This window comes from Photinus pyralis, unplaced genomic scaffold (assembly GCF_008802855.1).
Source record: "Photinus pyralis isolate 1611_PpyrPB1 unplaced genomic scaffold, Ppyr1.3 Ppyr1.4_LG5, whole genome shotgun sequence".
Taxonomy (NCBI): domain Eukaryota; kingdom Metazoa; phylum Arthropoda; class Insecta; order Coleoptera; family Lampyridae; genus Photinus; species Photinus pyralis.
Window position 1 is genome coordinate 10063362 of NW_022170596.1, and position 26854 is coordinate 10090215.

Genomic DNA, 26854 nt, shown 5'->3' on the forward strand with positions numbered 1-26854 from the left:
ACGTTTTTGTGAGCAAAAGTAACACATTTACAAAGTAGGGTGCATTCCTTCAGCACGGTGGGGTGTTTTTGGACGTTTAGCTGCCGAGTGTGCGAAGCTCGCACCTATTTCCGTTGTACAACGTGTGGGTCGTGTGTTGTTTTCCCCTTCTTTTGATTTCGGCTCGGTCGGCTTCTGTTAATTTCCTGGTGCTCGATGCTGATCATCTTCGACCTCGCCACTCCCACATATGTCTTATATTTTACTTGTCTATTCATATCATCAATTATTAAACGTTTATGTAACTAAACGAGGTCTTAATTATATTCGCAGCAGCCTATCCTTTTCCTTTGATTTTAAATGCTGCATACTGATACATCTCGTAACCATTGTTTCACATTTTTTCCACACAGCTAACTTTTTAATTTTGCCACGCAGTTTTAATCAGTACAAATGCGCATTTTTAGAGCTTTGGAGGGAAGTTCTATATTTTCATGCCCAGAGCAGAAATAATAGTTCAACTTAGAAACAATAAACATTACAGATTGTAATTTATCTTTACATGCAACCCCTTGATTTAGTAAATACGGAAATGTTTGTTACATATCAAATTGACGATACTTTTTTTAAGATTCCATAGCACTAAGGGGATAAAAATCCAAAGGGACGAACGATCTAAAACAACATTTGCAACAACAATTATAATGTACCTTTCAAAAAAAAACAATAGGAACTTTAAATAAAAGCTACTTTTACATACCTATAATCTAGGGCGAGGTCTAGGGATTTATTAAAAGGAAACTGGATTTTATGTAGAAATCAAGCAGTTTTAACTTATTGTGGTGCCCAAACGGTTCCACCGATTAATAGATTGGTAGTTGTCAAAGACGTCTTTAAGTACGTATTTTGTATTTGATTGGTGAAAAAAGCAACGCAGGTACTATTTAATCTAATATCTATGTCATATTACTTATACACTAAACAATATAAATGAATGTGTTCGCTAGTTCGTGAATTGTAATTGTAACATACCGGGTGGCGTGTCGAAATCGAAGAGCTTATTTTCGAATAATTCAGTGAAGACGCTCGAAGGTGGCTCGTTTGCTCTAGGTTATCTCTTCATTCATTAAACGCTGGAGGGACCATTCTCCTAGAGACCTAGATTTTTAGGTACACACATCGCTGCAAGTACTTGAATGTTACAATGTTTGCTTGAACATGTAACCCTAATTTTTATGGCTTTCATCGTTTACTTTGTATAAAACATTTCACATTGACCAACCAGGTTCTTCGTTTATACCCATTGGAATCGTAAATATTTATCCTAAAATTAATATGGCGGAGCATTTTTTGGCAATTTACATTTAGTACAGTAAGTTTATAAGGCCAAACTGGCACAAAGGCAGCTCGTCTAAACATAAAGTTTCACAACTGTTTCATGTACAGGGTGACTAAATTTGGTCGTTAGTAACTCTTAGTGTTGTGAGGTGCGAATAATTCGAAGCGAATTTTGCAATATTTCCATTTTCCCGAAATATACGGGTCTATTAGCATTGCTAAGAACGAATGTTCGCACACTGGAAATTTTAGGCGAATAAATACTTCCCATAAATTCTTGAGTATTTTACGAAAACATTCTTCCAAAATCTCCAGTTTTAAACTAGTTTTTAATGGACCAACCCCGCGAGCTTTAATAAGCTTCAATCCTTAGGTTTTGAAGATCTGCATCATGGAATTTTCTGCATTTTCGTGAATGTTTTCGATGTTTAATGAAGTTTTTGAATTTGCGAATTTTTGAGCGAGTTTTCTTTAATTTGTCTAAATGTTTAGTTTTGGCCGAGGTTTTGGCTTGAAGGTACAGTATTTGTTATGGGATATGAACTGAATAGCAGAGTTTTTCTTTTTTATATAAATAAGCCGCTTTGGTTTTGCTCGAACTGGTCGTAATGAATGGAGAAATCCCTCACGACACTAATTTCGTCCAAATGGTGGCACAGTTTTTCCTTAAAATTCGGTATTTAGCTTCAACTTTCGCAATAAAATATAGAATTACGATTATGCGGGTGACGATTATTTGATATACTTCGCGTTGTCTCCAACCTTTAATTGAGAATGAATCTTTACGCGTGATGTTATGTTTCATTAAAGCTTTTTCTACATTTCTCGCGAAAGGGAGAAACACTATCTTTGCGATATTCGATTTGCTCAATGACTTTCTGCAAGGAAAATTTCGCCAATTTTCTCGTAATAAACTTTTATATACTATACAAAAGGAGCGCTCTAGAATTCATTAGAGAGTAATCGGCGAAGAAAATGCTAGAGCACTTCTTAAAAACAACTCGCAAAAGGATAACAATCTGCTATTAATAAACCATTACACATACAGAAGGAAAACCCCAGTGCTTATTTGGTTAACCAGTATCACTAGAAGTAAATGGTTGATAATATTGGTATCGACGACAAAAGCAATGTTACTTCCTTCTTATTCAAAAGCTAAGGAGCATCCCGAAGACCTTTTAAATATATGAAGTAAACTGAGAAACTGAGATTAATGCTAACAAAATTCATACAATACCAAATACACATCTCTTCATTAAACGTACAATATGCCGTCTGTTGAAATATTGTGCAAATTCCATTAGAAAATACCCTCTAACGGCTAAGGTTAAAATTAAAAAATTCTAACAAAAAGTTAATAACAATAAAATAATTACATCACCAAGCTGAAGTGATTCGTCGTACTTATTTAGTCAGAGTTTGAAAAATTCCAGAATTGATATCGAATTTGTCAGCCATGAATGAATAAGATTTAAAATATTTAGATTTATACTTTTTTAATATTTGAATATAAGCAAAATGCGATAATGTCCATCCTATATACTGTTTATGAAGGCCAGTTCTTTGTGACATTTCAAAAACACTTATATGACACAACCTTTTATAAATGTTAATTATCTGATTATAATGATTGCTCACTGATGGAATATATAATTTTAATAAATATTTTTAGTGTTCGTGACGATTAAATTATGCGTAGCACAAGTTATGCCCCGCACCCTACAGTCACGTTAAACACTCGAATTAGTCGAATATTGTATTAATTCGTGTTTCTCTTGTTACAGAAATTGCAAAAGTTCGAGCTAGTTTATTTCAAATAAATGGAGTCAAAAAGGAACCCCTAATATTACCAGAGCCAGATGGAACGGTCACGACACTTACAGAAAAAGTATATGTTCCAGTTAAGGAACATCCAGATGTAAGTATTCAAGTTTTGTGTAGAATCCGCATACTCAAAGCTTAAGAGTTGAAATACCTAGAATAAGTAATAAGTTGCGGTTTAAAAGTATTTCCCCTCCAACACCAAGTCAATTGCGTTACTTATTTGTCATATTTTTATGTCTCTACATTTGTACGTTTGTTTCAGTTTAATTTTGTTGGAAGAATATTGGGTCCAAGAGGAATGACAGCTAAACAATTAGAACAAGAAACGGGTTGTAAAATAATGGTACGGGGAAAGGGATCAATGAGGGATAAAAAGAAGGTAGGTAATATTTTCTGTTCTCGGTACCTTTTCTTTAATTTTCGATTAACATGACATACCAATTTTCACTGGCCAGACAATTTTTAGGGACAAATTTTTACTTCACCTTTTGGAGCGAAGTTAGTAAATATCTAATGTAATCATGGGTAAGTTGGTGCCCTGAAAAATTTGCTAGAGAAATTTATTGCTTGGAGTCAAAAGTCTCATATGAGTCAGACAAAGGAAATCGTTACTTGGTAGGAAGGTGAAATTTCTTTAACAATCAAGCATTACTTCAAAGTGACATCAATTTAGATCTACATGGGTATCTGGTGCGGCTGCGTTATCTTGAACTTGTGATGAACAGCGCATGACTTAGTTAATTTTTTTTATGGTTAATAGATTGGGTGATAATGTGTTTTAACGAATCCCGAATGACAACAGCAGAAAACAGCAGACATTCGGAATTCATGCCCATTGAAGTTGTGATGCTCAAACAATCAGGTCAACTCAGCATTTGCATTCTCTCGACTAGAAAAATATCAGACCTTGCATTTAAATGTAGCATAGATTATGTTTTTTTAAATCTATGAATGTAGTAGGAATCGTGTCCCAATCGCTGGTCAAGATTTTTTCGTCGTTTAAATTTTGTTCCAAAATGGACTTGAAGTAAAGATATTCATCATATAATATCTACAGTTCAAAATGTTATGGGAGATTCAATGATTTCAGAGTGAAAAAGTCACTGAACGTTATATACTCTTGATCTGTAGATATTAAAAAATGTTGATGACCACGTCACATCTGTTTCGAAACGTGTAATTTTCTAAGGGATAATAGCTCTCTTCAACGAAAAATGAAAAAATTCGGCTTTTTAAATGCTTGAAGATAAGGCGCTTTTTGCTGACTGACAGAATGCTCTTCATTTTTGTAATATATATTAAAATATTTAAAAGGTAAACCTTTTATCAATTTTTCCATCTTACATTGAATACATTAGTTCCTGAATTAGGTTAGGTCTACGTTTTCCTAAGTACAAAACCTACGTTTTTCCAAAATAACTTCCAGAATGTTTCATGAGCTACGTATCCAAAACTCCCAAAATGTGCGTTTCTTTAATTTTTTGCTCAGAAATACACATATCGAAGGCGGGAACCGAGGGGGTGTTTATTTCAACAAAAAATGTAGGTAGGCACATGTATTGCGGACATTTTATGGTTTCTTTACAATTACTGCGGTTTCTACGGTGACACATTTTTCTCATTATGTCTTCTGCAACTGTGAGCGGTTCCAAATTCTCTATTCCGGAGTAGATTTCTGGAGATTACGTAAGACTACTACGTAGATTCCCAGTGATTTCCTATGAATGCGGGAATTTTTTTATACGATAGTATCCACTCTATCCAAGAGGAATTAATATGTGATGCGATCTTCTTCTTGGAAAATTGGTCCATGTAAAGTTCTATTCTATTCAAAGAGCAGCCCAACAAGGCAAGCACTTGGGCATACCAAAGGCCGATTGTGCCTACCCCCGCAATTAGCTTCAGAGCATGTTCTCTCAATAAAGGATAGGACCCTGTTTAGCCTAAGTTGTTTCACCCTTCCCGGTTCCAGATATCTGTCGCCAAAGAGCTGATGTCTCTGAGACTATTTTCAATTTTTCAAAAAATTAAATCGCGTCTGTTCAATGTAGATTAGGGTAACTGTGATACAGTTACTTTACTATCAATCAAAATTTATCAATATTTACTCTCCAAATAAGATTTTCCCATACACGAGCACATTTTACTTATTTAGTTCCGCATCGCATTGCTAACCTCGTACGGTAATTACAATCATCAATCATCACATTTGTGTGTAGGGTCCAACATTTAAAATATACAGGATGTACGATTTACGAAATTTACTCTCACTTCACGTTTATATACTGTTAATAACAGTATTCATTTTTTCTCTCAAAGTTTTATATTCAGAGTCAAGTCTGCTAAAGTTACAGGGGTAAGTCTAATTTGGGATGCACTTATAGGGTGTTTATGAAGCTAGGTCTGTTATTATATGTAGGTATATGAAAAATGTCTTGATTTCGGAAAATTTGTAAATAAGGGTTATTTAAATTACTCTTTGCTGTTAAAATATTTTAGTTTGCTACCTCACGTCATTAAGTTTATAAAATTAATTTAAGTATAGTCTCATTTGCGACACTTTAGTAAGTAGTTAATAAGTAATATAGGGCGTCATGCGTCATTTAAGAGGTACAGGAGAAAATCAAAAACTATCAATTTCAGAATGACCCTATGTTTTGTTGGTTAAGAGAGGGACAGAAAAATGTTTTATACAAAAGTTTCTGTATAATGATTGTTATTAATATACCGTTTTCAGAATAAGTAAACGGGGTTCGGTAAAAAGTTATCCGACCTAACCTCATTTTTTTTTAATGGACACTGTAGATTTTAATTTGAGAAGATAGTGTAAGATTTTCTTTTTTTTTTAAACTTTTTGTGTTCTGAAATCGGCAGATTATTCGACAATGGTTATAAAGAAAGTTTGACCATTTTCTCCTTTATCTGTTAAGTGAGTGAAAGGTTTCATTTTTTATTTTGCCATTTGAAGTTTGAACTAAAAAGAGCACATGACGTTTACATTACTTTTTTCAGTGTTTCAGTGAAAACATTAAGAAAAATGATGACAACCACAACCCGCAAGGCCACTTGGTTTCGGAAATAGGGAATTTAATTGGCTTCAAACTGAAACCAGGAAAATTACTATTCTCCCTTCTATTACTAATTTCAGTTCTGTGAAAAGTTTACATTATCTCTTAGATTCTTACTGTACTTCATTTATTCAATATTTAATCTCGTCAAAAACAACTTATGCCTTTAGGAACTGTTCAGGCAATATTATAAGTTAGTTACTCGAAAATCTGAATCCTTCTTAGGATTAGGCGAGGGATTAGGTTTAGGCTCGGGTTTAGGTTAAAATATTCGAAAGAAAAGGGCTCTGTGCATTGAATGAATTCAACAAGTTCATGTAGGTGTCATTTACACTAATCGTTTACTTTATTTTTAGCGCATTTTTTTAAGAATAAAAAATTTTTTATGATTGGTTGGGTTTTGTCCGTCCGTCCGGACCCATTTCTGCGGTTTTGAACTACTATACCGTCCTGTAAATCGCACGTAACTCACATTGATCATTTACGGGGTTGGCTTACCCTCAAATCTCCTCGACGCCCCCTTTGCAATGCTCGAGAATGTGCTGTAAACGTAGCAGTATATGGTTGTCGCTTCAGCGTCAAAATTTTTAACCTGCTCGGGCAGGTCGCGCTTGACAAGAGAAAACTGGAAGAAGAGGTTACAGATAGGTTTGTAAACTAGGTGCTGCTTACTTCAGATTTGAGGTTTCCTCTAGCTTGTCGTAGGCGTGGTCTTTGCTAGAAGCATCCGTCAACAACACCCACGGTGTCAAAATCTTCAGCTGAAGAACTTTACTTGCACGAGCTGGAAAAATCTCACCTTGACTCGTCAATTACACGGAATACTTACGCCGTTTTTAACCGAACCGAATGTGAAAAAGTGCTGCTATCTTACTCTCAAACCGTTGCCAAATTTGAATTCGTTTAGCGCTTTTTCCACGCCAAAACTGTCGTCTCATAAGAGTGGAAGGTTATTAGTAGTAGAATGGGTTCACTTTATCACCACTTCTTTTTATCTCATTTGCATTTTACCCCATTCTTTTTTTTTGCGTTTTAATTCGCGGGATCAATCAAAGTCAATTAAATTGATTTGTGGTTTTCGCGCTTTATAAGTCCCTCATCTAAAGCGCGACTCAAATTAAATCTCGAATTAAAAGGAGTGCAGATGAGCGAAGGGATAAAAAAGAAGGGGGGGTAAGTAAAACGAATGCCTACTGATAATACCATTTTGTTTGGTTTCTTATCACCTGCCTGGTATCAGATTGAAGCTACTTACATTTTCTTCAAATGTTTCTACAAAGATCTTTATTGGAAAGCAAGCATTTAGCCAGTGTACAAATACAAAATACTCTAGGAGTATTTTGGCATTTTGCAAAACGTTAACGGACGGAATTAATGCAGATTAATAAGTATCTGGTATTTGTCTTTCCAAAAATGTTTATTGTAGTCTTTTTTCTTTCGCTTACATTAATGTTTCAGCCATATAATTCTCATGTCCAGTTAAATGGAAGCGTGGCCATGAAAATTATATGGTCGCACCGAGGGCCGCACATATGAGTAAGCGAAAGAAAAAAGATTTTATAATAAACATTGGGAAAGACAAATACCAGATAAGTTATTAATTATTTATCCCAAATAAAAGAAGAATAACACTACATTAACGCAGATTCGTTGCATTTTTTACTGAAAGTGCGTTATAGAATGTTGACTAACTGTTACTAGCAAGTAATTTTTTTTTACAAAAATGTTTCATGCATACGTGGAAATCAGATCTTGAGTCTTTGTTTGGTAATCAAATAAATATCAGTATGTGTGCCTAAAGGTGCTGGTGCACATGTAATTGGGTTTTGGCAAGCGATGCAGTAGATAGATAAATATGGTGCGGGTAATAAACACTAAACAGTAAAGTGTTTATTAACCGTTGATCGATTGTGCCAAAGTTATGAAGAGCATGACCACTTCGTCACAAAAGTATATACTGCGTAGAAGCATGAAATATAAATTTGGATATCAAAAACATGGTAAATTGCGCAATAGGGGAAAGTTTCTGCATTACAACAACATCAATTTCAGTGAAATGTTAATGTAATTTATAAGGAGTGATCATTGACATGTTAACTATAACAATAATTAATACGGCTTCTTCTCAAAAATCTCTTTTGTAAACTAAGAATATCGAACATTTAACACAATGAGAATGAAACCAGCAATTTAACCTTTGTAATGAGCGATGAAGTAATACCATTTAAATTCTTAACAGACCGATTTGTTCCAACTATTAATCTTTTGTCAAGATGTAATCAATGTATCATTTTGACTAGTTTGTGTAACACCTCCTTATAATCGTTCAATAGTTTTATGCATGCTTTATTAATATGACCGATAGCGACAAGAAACAAATGTGAGGGATAATCTGAGTAATTCCGTCAATTTAAGTAATGTTCTAAAAACGCTCCTTTCTATTTCACTGGATAGACACATTGGCTTCGTTCCAACATGTTCTATTTTTCCCTTCATTAATGTGATATGAGAATGGTTTCAAATAAAAAAAGAAGTAAAAGTAAAGCCAAGTCTGGCAGTATTAAAAATACAATAGATTTATTACACTTATTCTGTTTTCTTCCACGCTTTTAACCAATCCCTTGGCATTCTTGTAAGTACCACACAATTTATTATGCACAATCTGAACTGCTGTATTTTTTTATAGGAAGATCAAAACAGAGGAAAACCAAATTGGGAACATCTCTCAGATGAGTTGCACGTTCTTCTTACAGTTGAAGATACAGAGAATCGGGCGCAAATCAAATTGGCGCGAGCGGTCGAGGAAGTTAAAAAATTACTTGTACCAGTAAGTATAATGAGTTTTAATTGGTCACTTATTTAACACGCGCTGCCCACACTAGATAGGAGAATATGCATCACTTGAAAGAGGCTAAACCAGTAGAATTCAATTGAAATGTACTCTGTTTAATTAAATTTCAAATTCTGAAATAGTTACTTGCAAGTGTTTATATTTAATGCCATGTTTAATGTCAAGGAATTAGCAAACATGATGTGAGTCGTTTCAGCACTTGCTCGTTTGTAATGGCTTCTCCATTGAAAGTTGTTAGTCTCGCTTAGTGCATTTTCTTTTGCTTCTTTGTTTCTGTTGCAAGACGTGTACTAACCCAGATAAACCATTCACCAAACCATATAGACTTGTGCATTAAGTCACAAGGTAGCATAGATATTGACGTATTTTTTTAATGAAACATAGTTTCAACTTACCCAATTCCAAGGTAGACCAAATCAGTGAATTAGATTACTTTTTGAAATACGTTTGTAAGTAGTTAGCCCTTTTCGCGGCGTTTTCGAAATACAGGCTACTTTAGATTATTTTTTGGTTTAAAATGTGTGGTTTTGGCGTACGCTTTCGTCTCTTTCTGGTGGGCCCTGTTAGGTAACTTTAATTGGTCAAACAATGGTAATTATTTCACAGGTATATCTACGCCATGAATGGTTTAAATGAGGTGTGTAGCCGTACTTGCTGAAGAGCTACCGTGAAACGGAAGTACACCTGAACTCCAGATCTGATCGGACCATCAGTAAAGTTTATAGCTCAAGAACGGAGAAGCGTTGGACGTTGTAGCTTTTGAAGTACCTACGAAGAGGCCATGGTGCAACCCAAAGAAATTTCCGACGGAACTCCTTGACTTTTATCACCTTCTACGTTACAGACGGTGACGAATTTGTATCTTATCACGACGACTTTTTCAAAGCCTCAAAAAGTTCCTTCCCGACTGTGAATCGCGGTCTCCTCGGTCTCGTCTACCTACCGTCAATTTTCTAAAAAATCTCATGTTAATGTTCGTTCGTTAAGCTCCGTATTATCACCGTATCTAGTTAAAACGTTAATATTCATGGTCGCACTTTTGTGTCACTTTTTCCCCTTTCGCTTTGGACGTGTACAGATCTTGTAGTTTCAATTTTCCTTACAAAGTACGTTACAGATTCAGATAAAATGAATTCTTCGTATTTCTATTCCGAGGTTCGATTTATTTGGAAAAATGCATCGCATCGTCCTCGTACGTGCTACAAAAGCGAAAAGAGCAAACTTTGCAGCAGGTTTTCATCTTGTGCGTTGTTCTGTATTCTGTAACCACAGTCGTTGATAAGATACAAATTCCCAAAATCAATTTCACCTTGAACATCGTGCGAAAGAAAATTTTACTGCGCGTCCTGCCCGGGTGCTCCAACTACCCTTCACATCTCGTTGGAAAGAACAAACTCTCGCATACTTTTAGCTGTCGTGATTCTAATGCCAGCTTCCTCCCCCATACAATGTGAATCAATGGGCGGTCAAATTCGTTGTTCGACTGTTCGAAACGTGTGGCGGTTCAGAACTTGTACAAACTGTAAAAGTGTTATTTCACCCCTGAAAGGACTATTCTAGTTTGGATCACTTTCGCGACTTCGGCACTATCACTTCATACGAACAGGGTTTCTGGAGCAACACGGAAAATTCTTTCCCTTAAAAGGTCTCATTACTTGCGAAAATTTGGCGTGCCAAAAAGTTTCGACTGGAACGCACCTTCGTACTCCTGGAAATCAAGAGCGTTGATCACATGCTGCGGTCTCCTGCTATCTACGTAGATGGGGTGCCATTTCTCTTACTGTTCAGTAGTTTTTTGATTAATTTTTTTATGCGAAAAGGATTGCTCTGTCTTAAATCCCGAACTACGTCGAGATTCTAGCCTGGGTTCGAATTTGACTTGTTGGCTTTTGTAGGAGTAATCTGGGAGATTATTTTGAGTAAAGGTATGAAAATTGGCACATATGCTCTTTGAGTTCCGACGTGGTGCGACGCTCATTTGCCCCTGGAACCTTCGTTAGGGGGAGTTACATACACAAATGATTGCTAATGATTGGATCATTTTCTTCGACTCTTATTAAGCTCCATGGTTGTGAAAACACGTTTAGAATATTTGGAGTCCACCGCTGGGAAACGGGTAATCTCATATGATTAGAGATTGCCTACCCATTAAGGCGCTAATGAACCGTTTTCTATTTTCATTTGATTTTCTTAAGCACTCAGGGGTATAATCTGAGCCCTTTTAGTGTGGCGTGCCTACCCCTATAGGTACTGCTAAACAGCTCCGTCACTTACGATTTATATGACATGCCTCTATCCACGGGGGGGGGGGGGGTGATTAACCTCGTGAGATATTAATCCTCGACTCGACTCCACTTCCACCTCCGTTGCAATATCTTTAGGAGGGGATTAGGTAATTACTTACGGTTTGTTGTATAAACGCAGTCCATCGCAGTTGCGCAGTTGTAAAGGTGTGAACACGGGAGTAGTATAGTAAGGTCTAACAGGTCTGTTCATCAGAAACAGATAAATGATCATCAGAAACAGGACTGTACATTAGACACAGGTCTGTTTCTGATGAACAGACCTGTTAGTTTAAACAACAATCATGATGACCTTCAATGACTTGGTACATGCGCAGTAGTTCAACCTTGGAATTAGCGCAGGCACAGAACTCAAGGTCAAAGTGAACTCATATCGGCCTTACCACGGGATGTTGTGCTTCAGGCATTTACATCGTGTTTCGTTGCATCCCTTTTTGCATCCACATTTCATTTTGAGTTTTCAGTTCCATGCACTCGTGTGGTGGGAGTTTTTGGCGTCGGTCGTCGGCGTCACCTATGTTGCCCCTGATAAAATGCATCAGACAAGTGTAGCAACATGAGCATGTCGTCCTCTACGTGGTTAGATGGACTTAAGGAGGTCACTTCAGGTTCTATGCTTGATAAGACGTGAGGACTACATGTAGTGATCAGTTGAACGCTATCCTAGGGCCGTTGTACTAACAATTGAGCGAGCAATCTGGACAAATCTTTCTTATTGCCACTATCCCGTTAAAAATTTGGCCAACTTTTTGGCAGCGTCGTCTCAAGGGAATCTTTTAGGTGGACACATCACCCTCGTTTATCGTCAGTGCGGTTCTTCAGGATATCGAGAAGATACCTGTCCCAGATGCTGTCAATGCGCTGTATATCACTAGTGCATTCTTTGGGAATAAACGGGCCGAATGGGCGCTCTGCATAGCCGTTGGAAGTTTTAGAGCTAGGCTTACAAAGAAGGAATTTGATCACAGTTTTATATATGTTACAACAAACCCTAATTACCTAATTACCAGTCATTAGCAATCAACATTTGTGTAGCGAACTTTCCCTAACGGAGGTTCCAGGAGGAAGGGTCAAAGAGCATATGTACCAATTGTCATAGATTTACTCAAAAGTGCAAACTTCATCTCATTTTAGGCCCTAAGCACCCAGACTATAGGGTGGATTATGAATAGTGGTTTCCTTAAAATGAATTAATTGATTATACGTCGTTTAGTACATGCACAGTCGCCGGTAGTCGCCCACTGCAAAACTTATGTTTTTTTCTTCGCATGGGGTATATAGAGATGAAAATTTAATAGCATAATTTGTGTACAACTCACAGGTGATCGGTTTTGCAGTGAGCGGCTATATCCGATGATTGACGTGGTTGTTTTTATACTAGAAGACGTCTAGTCAATTTATTTTTTAAAATTTAATTGAATTTAATTTCAATTTGTCTCAAATTTTATATTCTCGTCAATCTTGGGAAAGAATTTTATGTATTTATTTGGCCACCCAGTATAATAAGTATGGTAATTTTAACAACAATTAGGTAGATGACGAACTACTAAAGAAAACTGGCTTCTCATTATTTAATTAAACGAGCTGAAGAGGAGTTTCTCCTTGCAAGGATAAAAATTCCTCACATATCTCAATATCCTAATAACGTACTTCCCCAAAAATAAGTAGCTTCACTCTTTTTATGTAAATGATTCAGGATTTGCATGTTTTCTATGGAGAACTGCAATGTTTCTGTGATTTTTAAGTGTCTGGCGCATTAAATGAAAAGGATCTATCAATTAGTTTATGAACACTTTCTGATAATTTCAAGAAGTATAAGTCGATTACATTTATATTCACTTTTCAGTAAGGCTTAAGGCAACAAGCAGGGTGTAAATTGAGAAATTAATGTAAGTCTTCTAGTATTGCAACATGCTTTGTTTTTCATTTATTAATAAATTTGCCCTGTTCTTATTAATTGTTTAATTTTAACAAAATTTGATATTTAATTAATAAAATCCAGCCTTGCATTAGAACATTATTTTCTAATTTAAGTATCTCCTTTTAATATTAATAAATTAAGAATAAAAATCGTCGTGACTAGTTGCTAATATCTACTTATAAAAATATTGTATTAGGATTTCAAGAAACTAAATTCCTAATACATGAGTATTTAAAACACTAACCAAAGCCTCTATTCTACGATGAAATTTTAAATGATAAGTTCTAACATTCATTAAACATTTTGGGACAGCAATTAATCTTGTGAAATCCTTGCAGCAAGCTGATGGGGAAGATGAACTCAAAAAAAGGCAGTTAATGGAGCTTGCCATTATAAATGGTACATACAGAGATTCTACTTCAAAAGCAGCTTCGGCTGCAGGTTAGTAATTGCAGATTTAGTGAATGTCTGAGCCTACCATTCGCGCATTGTTTACAGTATGTGATGAGGAGTGGAGGCGCGTAGCGGTTGCAGCGGCAGCCGAAACTCAGCGATTGTTATCACCAGCGATTCCCGGATTGGCGACACCTCTCCGCACTCCAGCAACACCTTTGGGGGCGCCTCTAATTTTGTCACCACGCATGTCGGTGCCTACGACGGCGGCGTCAATCCTTAATGGATCTGCACCCCCCGGCTCGCTTTTGTCACCGGGAGACACTCACGGTCTCATATACACACCGTACACAGATTATACCAACTACGCTGCCCTTGCCGCATCGCCACTTCTGACGGAATACGCAGCAGCAGATCATTCTGGTGGGTTGTTTGCTCGCTGACTATATTATGGGTGAATTAGGTTTAAGTAGTTAGAAATCATCAGTAGCGTTTAGTAGTTTGTTTCTCATACGAGATTGTCCACAAAAAGATTTTATATTTATCTTAGAAAGTTATGCAAACATTGTACATAGTGTTACAAAAATCTTGTAAAGATTTGGTGGGGTGAGGGGTGGGGGGGGCGAAAAGAGTTTGCATAACTTGCTAAATTTTATAATTGTACAGGTTTAGTCAGAATTTAAATAATTATTGCATTTTCTGTGATACATGACTGCAACTGCATGTTGCATGTACGTATTTGTAGTAAGTATAAATATGTTGGAACGTTTATTATTTTTTAATGTTGCAAGTCAGAATTTCTTTTTATAGTAATAGGTGTATTATTATAAATTTATTTATGTTGATTCTTGTGTGTCTAACATACTTGCGATCAACAATAGTCATTGTTTTTATTGGGTAAAACATCACGATTTTATACTTTTTTTTAATTTTATATATACATAAAATGATTTAATTATAAGATTATTTGTGAAAAATCAGTTACATGCATTTATAAAATGTATTACGTTACCACAAAAATTATTTTGTGTTAGTCACAGCTTTAATTTTATTACAAATATGACAGCTTTATGAGAAAAAATATAACGAATAGGTTAGTGCAATAGTAATCAACTTGTCTCCAGTTCATAAAGGTTTGATTGTTATTGCTAAATAGAATTCATGTGTTTAAAGTTTTCACGTATGTTAAACTTGAAAGCACAACATTCGTGAAGACTTTTTGCATATTTTTCCATATACGTGGTGAGACTGCTTTGTATTATACGTATGCTTTAACTGGCACTCTGCATAGGTGCGGCTGCCGTTGCTGCCAAACAACGTAGACATTTGGGGCAGATCAGGGAACACCCCTACCAAAGAGCTGGCGCTCTGTCTTAAATAGGCAAGGTTAGTTTATATCACTTATTTATTGTTTCAGGTGTGTGGCCGCAGTGTATGTGTCATTTTCGTGTGGTTTATTATGTTTGTGTCCTTTAAAAGTACTTTTCATTAACACGCTTTTGATATTTTTCCAAAAGGATTATTACTCTCAAATGAAAAGTACCAACATTTTCAGTTGTTTGCCATTTTTTAAGTATTTATAGATGTATTCATATAAATATAGTGATTAGCCGTAGATGTCCATATTTAAGCCATTTCTTCAGTATTTAATATTTTAATTATGCGGGTTGTGACACAATAAGCTATAAAAGTTACAGATATTATTATAGCTCTCTCAGAAGGAAAGAAGGATTTTATTTTGAGTGTTACCAAGTATTTTTCATAAATATTGAGACATTATTTTAGTTCGTACCATTGAATAAAAATAAATAGAAATTCAAACTGAAATTTTCTTCGTTTAAAGTTCAACGAAATTATATTATCTGTTTCTATGTGATTGAAAAAGAATGCCACTTATTTGGTCTCAGAATCATGGCGTGCTCCAAAATCGTATTTTTTTCAGAGAGCGGTTGTGATTAGGGTTCACATTTTTGAGTACCAAATAACACTAACGCCTTCAGTACTCTCCAGTGTCTAGGCAAAGCAATAGGGTACAAAACATTAATTAATTGTACCCGAGATCTTACAATGTTTCATTAGGGTGGGACATTTGTCACAAGGGTTAGATGTAGTAATTAAATATGCAAGATAATAGATAAATGAATGAATTTTGCAGTTATCTACTTATTTAATTTGGACTTCTATTTTTTTTTTATTCATTGTGTAGAGAATCGGATAATATATGATAATTATAATACTCATCGTATTTTATACATACCGAAACAAAACTTTAATGAGTGGTTTTGCCTTTAATTGTTTTTATACTTCTAATAAACTAGAAGTTTCAAAAGGTAACAGTAATTGGATGAACTTCACATATGCAAAAGATATGTTTTACACATGGGCATGTTCACATTTTTTCATGTTTGCAAAAACTATTCATATTAATACTGAAAATAGCAATGCAAGTTTTGATATAACGAAGATCAACACAAAAACTGTTGTTCTTTGTTAATTGATCTCAGTTTCATCATAAAGTATATGGTTTGACATCGTAATTAGTAGGTTAATGTCTTAATATTTACACGAGTTGTGCTGTCCTAGTCGGAAATTGTGTATCACTGGTGCTTATATATTGTATTGTTTGGTATTTATATATTTTATCGCGTTACGTTAATTTTTTTGTTCATAATTCACCTCACAAAGATACAGATGTGATATTTTCGATGCGTCTAATTTATTTTTAATTTTCCTTCTTTCCTTATTTAGTATGTCGTAAAACATATGGTCTATTGCTAATTTCTTATAAATGTCATATATTTAATATATTTATATATTAGCGGTATTTTACTTTGCCAGTGTCCGAGACAGGTAAATATTTCATTTTGGCAAAGTTAGTTGTATTAATTATGTTGTAGTTATATGTCCATATAGCATTATATTTTTTGTATGTTGTTGACTTGCGCCAATGTGGAACAAAAATATATTTATATAAAAACCAATATTTCCGTTTTTGATTGAATATTACCTTATTCATTTATTTGATAGGATAAAGATTTAGAAAATAGATTAACTGCATTAATATATATTAACATATTCTACACTGTATGTTTTCGTAACTACTTCTAATTCCACATGGCCAAGTTCACTAATGTATGAATGGTAACTCGATTGTGTTCATAGCACTATATTAAAACTGCAAACGCTTTAACATTACACATCTTTTTACATCACAACTTAACACTCGAAATTACAGTACAAATAGCTTTTGATTTTGTCACACTTATTAACGCACTTCTTCTGTATAGCACAATTCAAATGGTTGTTTAAACATATCTTCGCTAATAGCACGCACGCATTTTAATGTAGTGTACTGAACACTTTTTCTGATGCAAGGTGTACGAGTGTACACTTTCATTATGATGATTTATTAATCTTTATGTACGAACAATTTTGCTTTACTAAATATTTCAGTGTCATTTATAATATCTGCATTATTAGCTGTGCATGGCTACTAGCTTTTCATGCATCGGAAATACATGCAGTGATAAGCATCGAATGACACTGAGATAACCTTTATAATATATGCAAGAGGTACAGCTAAGATACAATACTAACAATCTGTTTTCTTTTCTTTTCTTGTTAACTCGGTTGCCCGGCCTGTAGGCTTGGAGTGCTAACCCGTCACCTACGCCACTCCACTAACCGGACGCCGGACCACCTGCGGTAGCGGTACGTCTAACCTCACATCACTAACTCTCTCACCGTCATCAATGCAACGTATACTCTGGGAACAATAATACTGGATCATTACAAATATCATCCAGCAGTAGAACTTCCTAAGTATGCGATGTCTTAATTGCATATTTTATTATGCATAGCTTAACGTAAAAAGTCTAAAATACTAATATTATTAATAGTAATTACTAGTTATTAATCGTGAAGTACAAATTGATTGACAAGTGCCAACAATGTTATACGTTTAAAATTCTTTAGTTTTTCGATTAATTACTTGAGAAATTCTCTAGGCGAAATTAGAACTATTAAAAGCTTTGGTACTTAAGCCATAAATATTACAATAGTGATGTATAATTAAAAATAAAAAAAAACAATAAAAATTAAGGTAGGTGTAATAAATATTATATTATTAAGTGTTTAAATGCTTAAATATTTATATCAGTGTCATATAATTAATAATTCTGTTTGCACATGCTTTATTGTTGAAACTTTATTACAAATGATATTATTAGTTTTATTAGGCATAATTTTTAAACGCAACATTTTGATCGCCTCAATATAATTGAGAATAAATGGTTCAGAGATTTTTGAAAAATCAGATTGAGATTCGTTTTGTATTATCGCTTAGGGTCTCTAAAAAGCAATAACATCTCTGAATTTGAGATTATGTTAAATTTTGCAATAATTAAAGTTTGCACAATATTAATTTGTAGCATATTTGTAGCGGATTAAAATCTTAATTTGGCCATCCGTCCATCTGTTTAACTCAAAATATGTGTAATGTGAATACTCATATTTTAGGATAATTTTAAATGAATATTGTGACAAAATCTCACTATGTATAAAAGATAAAGTGCAATAAATTTGTTGAAATATACGAACAATTAGTGTGACTGATTGAACATCCGACAGTCTGTATTAAAATATGTGCAATTTGTGTCAGTTACATTTTTTTTAAACCTTTAATATGGAAATTTTATTGGGCAAAGTATTTTATTTCTTATGTACTTAGAATTATGATGGTTAAATTTAACATTAAAGTGGCTGCACAACCCAATAAAGTTACTGTAATTTTGTGGTAATGGGTATCTTATATGTATTTAACTTCTATCGTAGACACTAAACAATTACTGTTATCATTAGTGTTATAACTAATCCCCGGCTTGATGCATCAACATTATTAATTATTTTCGGAAAATGTACTTAGTAATCCAGATTTGGTCAATTTTGTAACTAAATTCACGGCTTAGTTATATCAAAATAAAATAAGCATTAACTTTAATGGTAGCTTCTATTTGTTTCTTAATGTTAGAGGTTAGTTAGGCATATTGTGTCATATTAATATATATGTACATTATAACATTGATAATATTTGCCTAGATCGAGAATTAATAGAATTATGATTATGGTTTCGTGTTTTACTAAACACATTATAATTAATAAATATAATTAACAAAAGTAACTTAGTTCTTCCATGGCTTTTTAACTAATTATCCCTTTTCACGCTTTGAATATGTTTTTAGCATGTGCGCTTTCATGCCAAGATATGGGCAGTATTAATATATTTTTAATTTAATTAAATCATTGTTAGAAATATACTAACACAATTAACTAATGCACTATATTAGGATGCTGTTACGTTCATTACAGTCTCCCAATCATAAGGTTCGTAACATCGCAATTGTAGATGGTGAGGAATGTGTAATGTCGTCCTCTGTATGAGGTAATTAATACGTGAATCAACAGAATGAGTTAGTGGAGAAGCGACTGGGTCATGTTTGGTAAGTGCTTTGCAGGGTACAAATTTTGAACCTCTAAACATAGGCTTAGAGGCCTACTCCATGCTTTTACTGAAATTTTAACATTCACTACTTTACAGGAGTAACTGTAAATCTTCAATTGTACTGGCTGCATATAAGTCATTAAATATTGGATTTAAATCTCCAATAGCGATTCGAAACCTCAAATGTGGACAGTCGAAGAATAAAAGTCTCCAGCTTTCAGCTTAGTAAGAGTCGGAATATGGAATCCCAATAATTTTGTTCCTCTTTTTATGTCAAAATAAAATATAATAGCATCAAGCAAAAAACCTATGTAGATTACTATATGCTGTTTGTTATTGGCCTTTGATATTTCAAAATTTTCAAGGAATATGTTCACGATTTGGTTTCTTGTATAGTGATTAGAATCTGCAGTGTAAATTGTTTAAAAAATGTTGCAAATCCTTTTCTCTTAAGGGTGTTTGGTTCCACAGGTCTGTTAAATGTAGGTACCAGGTGTAGCGAAGCGTATCTTATCTGATAGGTATCAGTTGAAGAGATACAAAACCCAATAGCAGCAGCAGTCGCTAGAAGGATGACCCTATGAGTTTCGGAGGGATTTAGTTCCAAGATGACCGATTGGTGAGCATGTGAGGGAACACGGCAGAAACCACCTCTTCTCAGCATTCTTTTTTCACCAAAATGGGAGTCGTCAAAATATATGAAATTCTATAAGAACTTTAGATCATAAGCATAAATAGAGGGCATGTACAATAAATTATAAAAACAAGTAAATGGCATTTTAATTTCTTCGAAATAACGAATACGTCTATAGGTACATAAGTACAACTTTTGGAACAACATTGAAATGCGTCGTGCGTCGTTGATGAACATCTATCGGTGATAAAGATTATACCCTCCAAGCATAAGAGGAACGGTTATTTTTCAAGGTTTTGATACGAAATAAATTAATTGGTGCAATTGGGCGGTCACAATATTTAAAAAATAGTGATGTGTACATTACATTACACCTAGCTTTGATATTGTAGAAATTTATGTTTAAAAAAATTACCTATACTTTCAGTATTACAGAAAATAAATTTTCACTTTTGCGGTGAAAACCCGTGGAACTACTATTTCATTCCATAATGCCCTGTATAGTAAACAGCGTACACAAATAATTCACTCTATGTATAAAGTGTAGGGTATTTCGAGTCATAAAGTTGTAGTACTGCAATTTCTCTCATTCTGTAAATTATAACCTATTTGTTATTCCTTTCAAACTTTCCACACGTGTTTGTGTAATTCTTGTGTTATTTAACAATGTCCATTCAGGACAAAGTGCTTCTTCGCAAAATTAAGAAAAGGGAGAAACAGAAGCTCAAATTTTTACAGCTTAAAGAATCGGAGAAGAAAAGTAAAGGTAGTATTTATTCACCATTTTTCAATGTGTGCAACCTTGAATTCTCTTAGAAGAAGCAAGTGTGGAAGACACGATTTCAGACTTAAAACCACATTCCGAAAAAAGAAAGCTAAACGAAGAAGCAGGACCACGTCAAAGTAATTTAACGTTAAATTTAATTTGTATAATTTAAGAGTCTCTTTTAGAGAAACGCAAGAGCAAAAAGGCAGATTTAATTGACAAAAATGACAGTGATGAAGTTGAAAATGAAAGTGGCGGAGAATCTGCCGATACTGAAAACGAGGACCACCCTAAAGAATCATGTAATTCTAATATAATTCAAGATCTTTTATTTAAGTGATGACATAAAGGCGAATATTATTAATACTCCTCATTTGAGTTGAGAATTAAAAATGATTTGAAATTATTTTTCTGAAGAACTTAGCCATATTCTTTAGTTTATGTAATTTCTTTAAGTTAACTTTGTATTTTTAGTGCCTGGTTCTGACGCGACATTAGAAATCTTAAGTAATCGTACCTTTGACTCACTGATTGATAAGGTATGCGAACCAACCCTCAAGGGAATTACAGATATGGGATTCACAACATTAACCGAAATACAAGCAAGAGCAATTCCTCCACTGTTAGAAGGGCATGATTTGGTAGGAGCTGCAAAGACGGGCTCGGGTAAAACGCTCGCCTTTCTTATTCCCGCTGTTGAACTAATTTACAAGTTGAAATTCATGCCAAGGAACGGTAAGTTTGATAAATTTGACCGCCTGTAGTTGACTGTCTTGTAGGTACGGGCGTGATGATTATCTCGCCAACACGCGAGTTATCGATGCAAACGTTTGGTGTTTTGAAGGAACTGATGAAGCATCATCATCACACTTATGGCCTTGTGATGGGCGGGGCAAGTCGTCAAACAGAAGCTCAAAAGCTTTCCAAAGGTTTTCTGTGCATTTCGGTGACTTAATTCTAACACCTTGCGCTTTTAGGAATTAACATTTTGGTTGCTACACCTGGACGTTTACTAGATCATTTGCAAAACACCCCTGACTTTTTGTATAAAAATTTGCAATGCTTGATTATTGATGAAGCTGATAGGATTTTGGAAGTCGGCTTTGAAGAAGAAATGAAGCAGTTAATTAATCTATTACCAAGTAACTATAATGCGCAATGAACAAAGTGGTCCCATCAAAGAGTGCCCTTTAAACAAGGGTTTCTACACTAAAACGTGCATGAATTCCTTGAATAGGGTGCCTGCAGTCTTACTTGTTAATATTTGCATTTTTGCAGAACGAAGACAAACTATGCTATTCAGTGCCACCCAAAATCAGAAAACAGAAGCCCTAACGAAGTTGGCCCTTAAAAAAGAACCAATTTATGTTGGAGTGGATGACGGTAAAGAAGTTGCAACAGTATCGGGCTTGGAACAAGGGTACATTGTGTGCCCTTCCGAAAAAAGATTGCTCGTTCTATTTACATTTCTCAAAAAGAATCGCAAGAAAAAGGTGATGGTGTTCTTCAGCTCGTGTATGAGTGTAAAATTTCATCACGAGCTGTTTAACTACATTGATCTGCCTGTTATGTGCATTCATGTAAGTTTTTAACCACCTCTTCCAGTGTTAATTGAAAAGTTTCCAGGGAAAGCAAAAGCAAATGAAGCGTACAACAACCTTTTTCCAATTTTGCAATGCGGAAACTGGCATACTTCTATGTACAGATGTTGCAGCTAGGGGTTTGGATATACCTGCAGTCGATTGGATTGTTCAGTATGATCCTCCCGATGATCCCAAGGAGTACATTCACAGAGTTGGAAGAACAGCAAGAGGGGAAGGCAGTAGTGGCCATGCTTTGCTATTACTTCGTCCGGAAGAATTAGGGTTTTTAAGGTATTTGAAACAAGCTAAGGTGCCCCTTAACGAGTTTGAATTTTCTTGGAGTAAAATTGCAGATATACAATTGCAAGTGAGTTAGTTTAAAATGCAATTTCCTCAGTGATTCTTTGTTTTTTTACAGTTAGAAAAATTAATGAGTAAGAATTACTTCTTAAATATGTCTGCAAAGGAGGCGTTTAAATCTTATATTCGTGCTTATGATTCCCACCATTTAAAAACTATCTTTGATGTCACAACTTTAGATTTAAGTAAAGTTGGATTGTCATTCGGTTTTACGGTACCCCCAGCTGTGGATATAAGTAAGTAAGACATTTTCATTTTTTTTTTATAACATTTTTCTTTTATAGACGTTTCATATAAGAAGCATGATCGTCCATCAAAGCGAACAGGAGGAGGTGGTTTTGGATATTATAAAAATATGAATAGTTTTGGTAGTGATAGTAAAACTAAAGTTTACAGACAGCCTGTAAAGAAGGGCGGTAGAAGCAGTGGTGGTCCTGACCGACGCCAATTCTCTCGATGATTCTGACATACTGTATTGTTGTGTTTATTTATTGTGGCTGAATAAATTTATCGATAATTACTTCCAAGGCTACTTTACATTGACATGTTTTGTTGTTTTAATTTTACAAATACATTTTGTATCTAAGTCATATTTTTATTTTTTCTAAATCTGAGCACCTTGGTTCAGTTGGTGTGTCATTCTGTTTTGAGAACTATAACTAATATTAACTTTTAAAAAATGAGCAAAATATAAAAAAAACTAGTTCGAATTCCTTGGTCGGCATGTTTATTAATAATATTGTCTTTATTTAACAAAAAAATGAACAAGAAAGAAAAGTGCAAGGTTAAATTCAGATTGACAGTAAAATAATGCCATCTGTTCTTGCACTTAACTTTGCTATTTTAAATTTTCGATCTACAAAAAAATTACTTTATGAAAATAATTATACAGTATGAGAGAAGATAAAAAAAAGAGATTAATATAAATCGCATCAAATTAGGTGTACTAAATCTTACAGTTATATACAGGGTGTTTTTTTGGGAGCTTTAGTTAAACGTTTCTGGGAAAGTAATATACCTAGGTAGCTTTTTGAAAATTTGTACTTAGGAGTTACTCTGAAGGTCGAATCGATGTAAAATATTTTCAAAATGACCGCACTTCCGGAAACACCGGAAGTAGATAGTTATTTCATTATTAAGGATCCTCAGATCCTTTATAGTTTTGTATTGTCCGTCCGTGTGCGCTCTAACTCTTTTTAAAAGTGGCCGATTGTGTTGAAATTTGGTGTACGGGTACGTTGGATATTAAGGACGGACGCTATTGATTTTCAGGAAGCTGGTTCAACAGGAACAAAAGTTATAGGACTTCGAGTGAATCGGGAACAGGAAAAACGGCGAACTCAATATAATAAAAATCAACATATTTCATTCCCTAGGTCATGTATCGAGTTCGGACTCTCGCTAGATTATTCTCTATGACTCTTAGAAGTGTAACAATTCAATATAACTCTTCTCTGTGGTCTAGGTCAAACGTTTTAGAGCAAAATGTACCCAAAATTATTCTTTACACATGAATTTAGAGTTGTAAAAGCTTTCAAAGGCATGTAATTCAAAAATGTTAAATTATTTTTCTGAGGCCACATGGATTTTGATCAAAATATGCCAAAATCGTTATTTATGCACCAAAAGACCAAGAGCATTATTTCAACGACCAAAACATGAATTTGATCTATTTTTGGCGCCCGCATGGATTTTGATCAAAACATGTCAAAATCGTTATTTATGCACCAAGATCGTTGGGAAAAAGACTAGGCGCATTATCTCAATGCCCAAGACATGAATTTGATGCATTTTTGGCGACCACGTGGATTTTGATCAAAACATGTCAAAATCGTTATTTATGCACCAAGATCGTTGGGAAAAAACCAAGAGCATTATCTCAATGTCCAAGACATGAATTTGATGCATTTTTGTTAAACTATAAAATGTATTTTGTAAGATTAAAATAAATTGTCGTTAAAAGTGATTGTAATACTGAGGATCCTTCGGTATTTCGTTGTATCGGTTTATTTTAAATGGAAACCCTTATTTTTATTGCATTTTTGGATTCTACGTGAAATTTCAGTTCTTTTGATACCCATATGTCGATATCTGCCATTTATGGTTTTTAATTTATTTTGACTTTAAGAAAAAAAATTGCGGATGCAGATGGTACCTTGATAATTGATTGCTTGAAAACGGTTGGTCATTGCAACCCATTTTTATCAGTGCATAGAGAATGAATAGGGATTTCTTTTAGTTTACTTAAAAACAAGTTAAGTAGCGTACAACCGCTCGAATGGAGATGCAAATTTAAGAAACTGCAAAGTCTAAAAACTCGGTTTCGTTTCGTATTTTTTCCATATCGCCAATCTTTCAGTTGTGAGGTGTGTTGCCTAACCATATGTATGTTACCAAACTGATTGACTGTTTTCTGTTTCTTGTATCGACATTCGACACAGCATACCATGGACACAGCAATAACGTACTATAGGTACCTATCGTTTGAAACTCTTAATCCAAACACCCATGGTTCCTTTTGTTTACAGTTACACAGATCTATATCAGAGTGATTACTCCCAAACCTGCAACAGTCCTTCGCCTCTGTTATATTTTCGATGGCAAAACGAGCCTCATCGATTTGGACGGGATCTTCTTCACTTCCACGATATTGCATGGAAATTGTGATTTCATGTGCTTTGTCTATGTTTCATGGTTTCATGATGTCCCTTGGCCATAAGATCTCCCAACCTATCGGTATGTGACCGTGGTGGGCGTACCACACAAGCCATATTTACAACCATAAACTGCGAAATTGGGATTGAAAAATGCAATGGCAATCACTTAAGCTAAGCACTAATTTTATAATTAATTGAGCATTATATTTATAACACAGCAAAAGAGCTTTCTCCAGAAATTTTTATTTCAAACATGGGACTGGAAATTATATGAGAAAGAAAAAGTTCGTAAATTCATTAAATTTAAATTGTCATACATTTAATTGTTAATAAAAAAATCAGATTTGTGAAAAAATGAAAACTTCATCTAAATTGTATGATGTGTTGTCTACCATGAGTGAGGCAACTGCAATATAATAATTGTAGGATGAAAATCTGTGTTGGCGCTCATTGGTCTACTTTCTCTTCTATGTTTGCACTACATCATCTACGATTGAAAGGACAGAGGTATGAACAAAGTATTGTAGCGATTTGTGTACTCCGCCAGTGACTGTAATGATTATTCAGTCCTTCAGTCCTTCTGCAAAAGGTCAAGAAGCCAATAGGTATTAGCATTGAATAAGCACCTTATGCTTATTCAATGGTATTAGTCAACAAATTGGACATTCGGAAATAAAATAGGTACACTTCTTTAAAATTTATGTGCGATCTGATACCTATGTATATGTGTGGTCCTTCTCCTTAACGATCTTTTAACCAAAATTTATTGAACCAAGAATCAATATTCTACACCCAAATGCTTCCTTATCTTGTTTATCTCATTCTGAACTATGCTTTCTAGCTTGTCTTTCATTTGTTTTAAAACCATCATAGTTTATTCTCTTAGTACGGTAGCTAGAACCGTCATCCATAATATAGAAACACTTTTATGGTAATACCATGGAATAATATTCAGAATCTTGATCAATGGTAATAGCGTAATACCTACCTTTCCATCTCTTCACGAAAGTTTACGTTCCTGTAACACATATTAGATTGTAGGCATAGTTGTAAGGACTTAACTTTTGTAGTTTTAGGCATTGCACATAGTTCCCCGTGTAGGGGCGGGTAGTAGAATACCCCTACCGCAGTGATACTGCGTGTCGTAAGAGGCGACTAATTAACGGAATGGGCGAGCATCACATCTTCGGGCAGATAGGGGGTGTTGAGGACGAAGGTGGTTATAACTGCAATGTTTTACAGAGATAAATATTAATATAAATTAAATTAATATATTAAACTTTATTTTTTTACTAACTCAATTATGTACCTATATTACTAGCCCTAAGATATTTTCGACAGTGATTCCTATTTTAGAAATGACACTGAAAATTGAATCAGAAAAACGGAATATAATTATTTATAAATCAAATGAAAATCTGCGAAACTAATTGGAAACAGTGGCGTATTTACGGGGGGGATGAAGGGGATATCCCCCCCCCCCCCCCCAGAAGAATTGAGTTATCATCATAGGTATTAGGTATTTAGGTAATACTCCGCTATCCGCTCCGCCCACTTTAAAATAAAGGCAATAATATATAGGTATATATAGAGAGAAATTTTGGTTTTGGTTAAAGTGGTTAAAGTCACTAAAATCTAAATATTCTGTAGTATTCAGTATTCACTATTCAGTGAGTG

General features: G+C 34.7%; 2 protein-coding genes across 3 annotated transcripts; both read left to right on the top strand.

The window, feature by feature from the left end:
- The first annotated feature begins 3077 nt into the window (after positions 1 to 3077).
- LOC116171733 (protein held out wings) lies at positions 3078 to 18803 on the top strand. 2 transcript variants are annotated; one of them, XM_031488711.1, is made up of 7 exons: positions 3079 to 3235; positions 3404 to 3520; positions 8896 to 9036; positions 13623 to 13725; positions 13783 to 14100; positions 14969 to 15063; positions 17323 to 18803. In XM_031488711.1, the coding sequence occupies exons 2-6, from the start codon at positions 3440 to 3442 to the stop codon at positions 15052 to 15054; spliced, it is 729 nt and encodes a 242-aa protein (XP_031344571.1). In that variant the 5' UTR covers positions 3079 to 3235; positions 3404 to 3439; the 3' UTR covers positions 15055 to 15063; positions 17323 to 18803. The 2 variants fall into 2 exon arrangements, with proteins under 2 accessions (XP_031344572.1, XP_031344571.1); XM_031488712.1 differs by lacking the exon at positions 17323 to 18803 and having other exon boundaries at positions 3078 to 3235; positions 14969 to 16660.
- A 1591-nt stretch (positions 18804 to 20394) lies between these two features.
- Positions 20395 to 23047, top strand: LOC116171732 (probable ATP-dependent RNA helicase pitchoune). Its single transcript, XM_031488710.1, has 10 exons — positions 20395 to 20577; positions 20628 to 20714; positions 20763 to 20879; positions 21052 to 21312; positions 21357 to 21506; positions 21555 to 21719; positions 21856 to 22157; positions 22204 to 22527; positions 22579 to 22756; positions 22805 to 23047. Exons 1-10 carry the CDS (start codon positions 20478 to 20480, stop codon positions 22978 to 22980), a joined length of 1860 nt encoding a protein of 619 aa, XP_031344570.1. The 5' UTR covers positions 20395 to 20477; the 3' UTR covers positions 22981 to 23047.
- The last annotated feature ends 3807 nt before the right edge of the window (positions 23048 to 26854 follow it).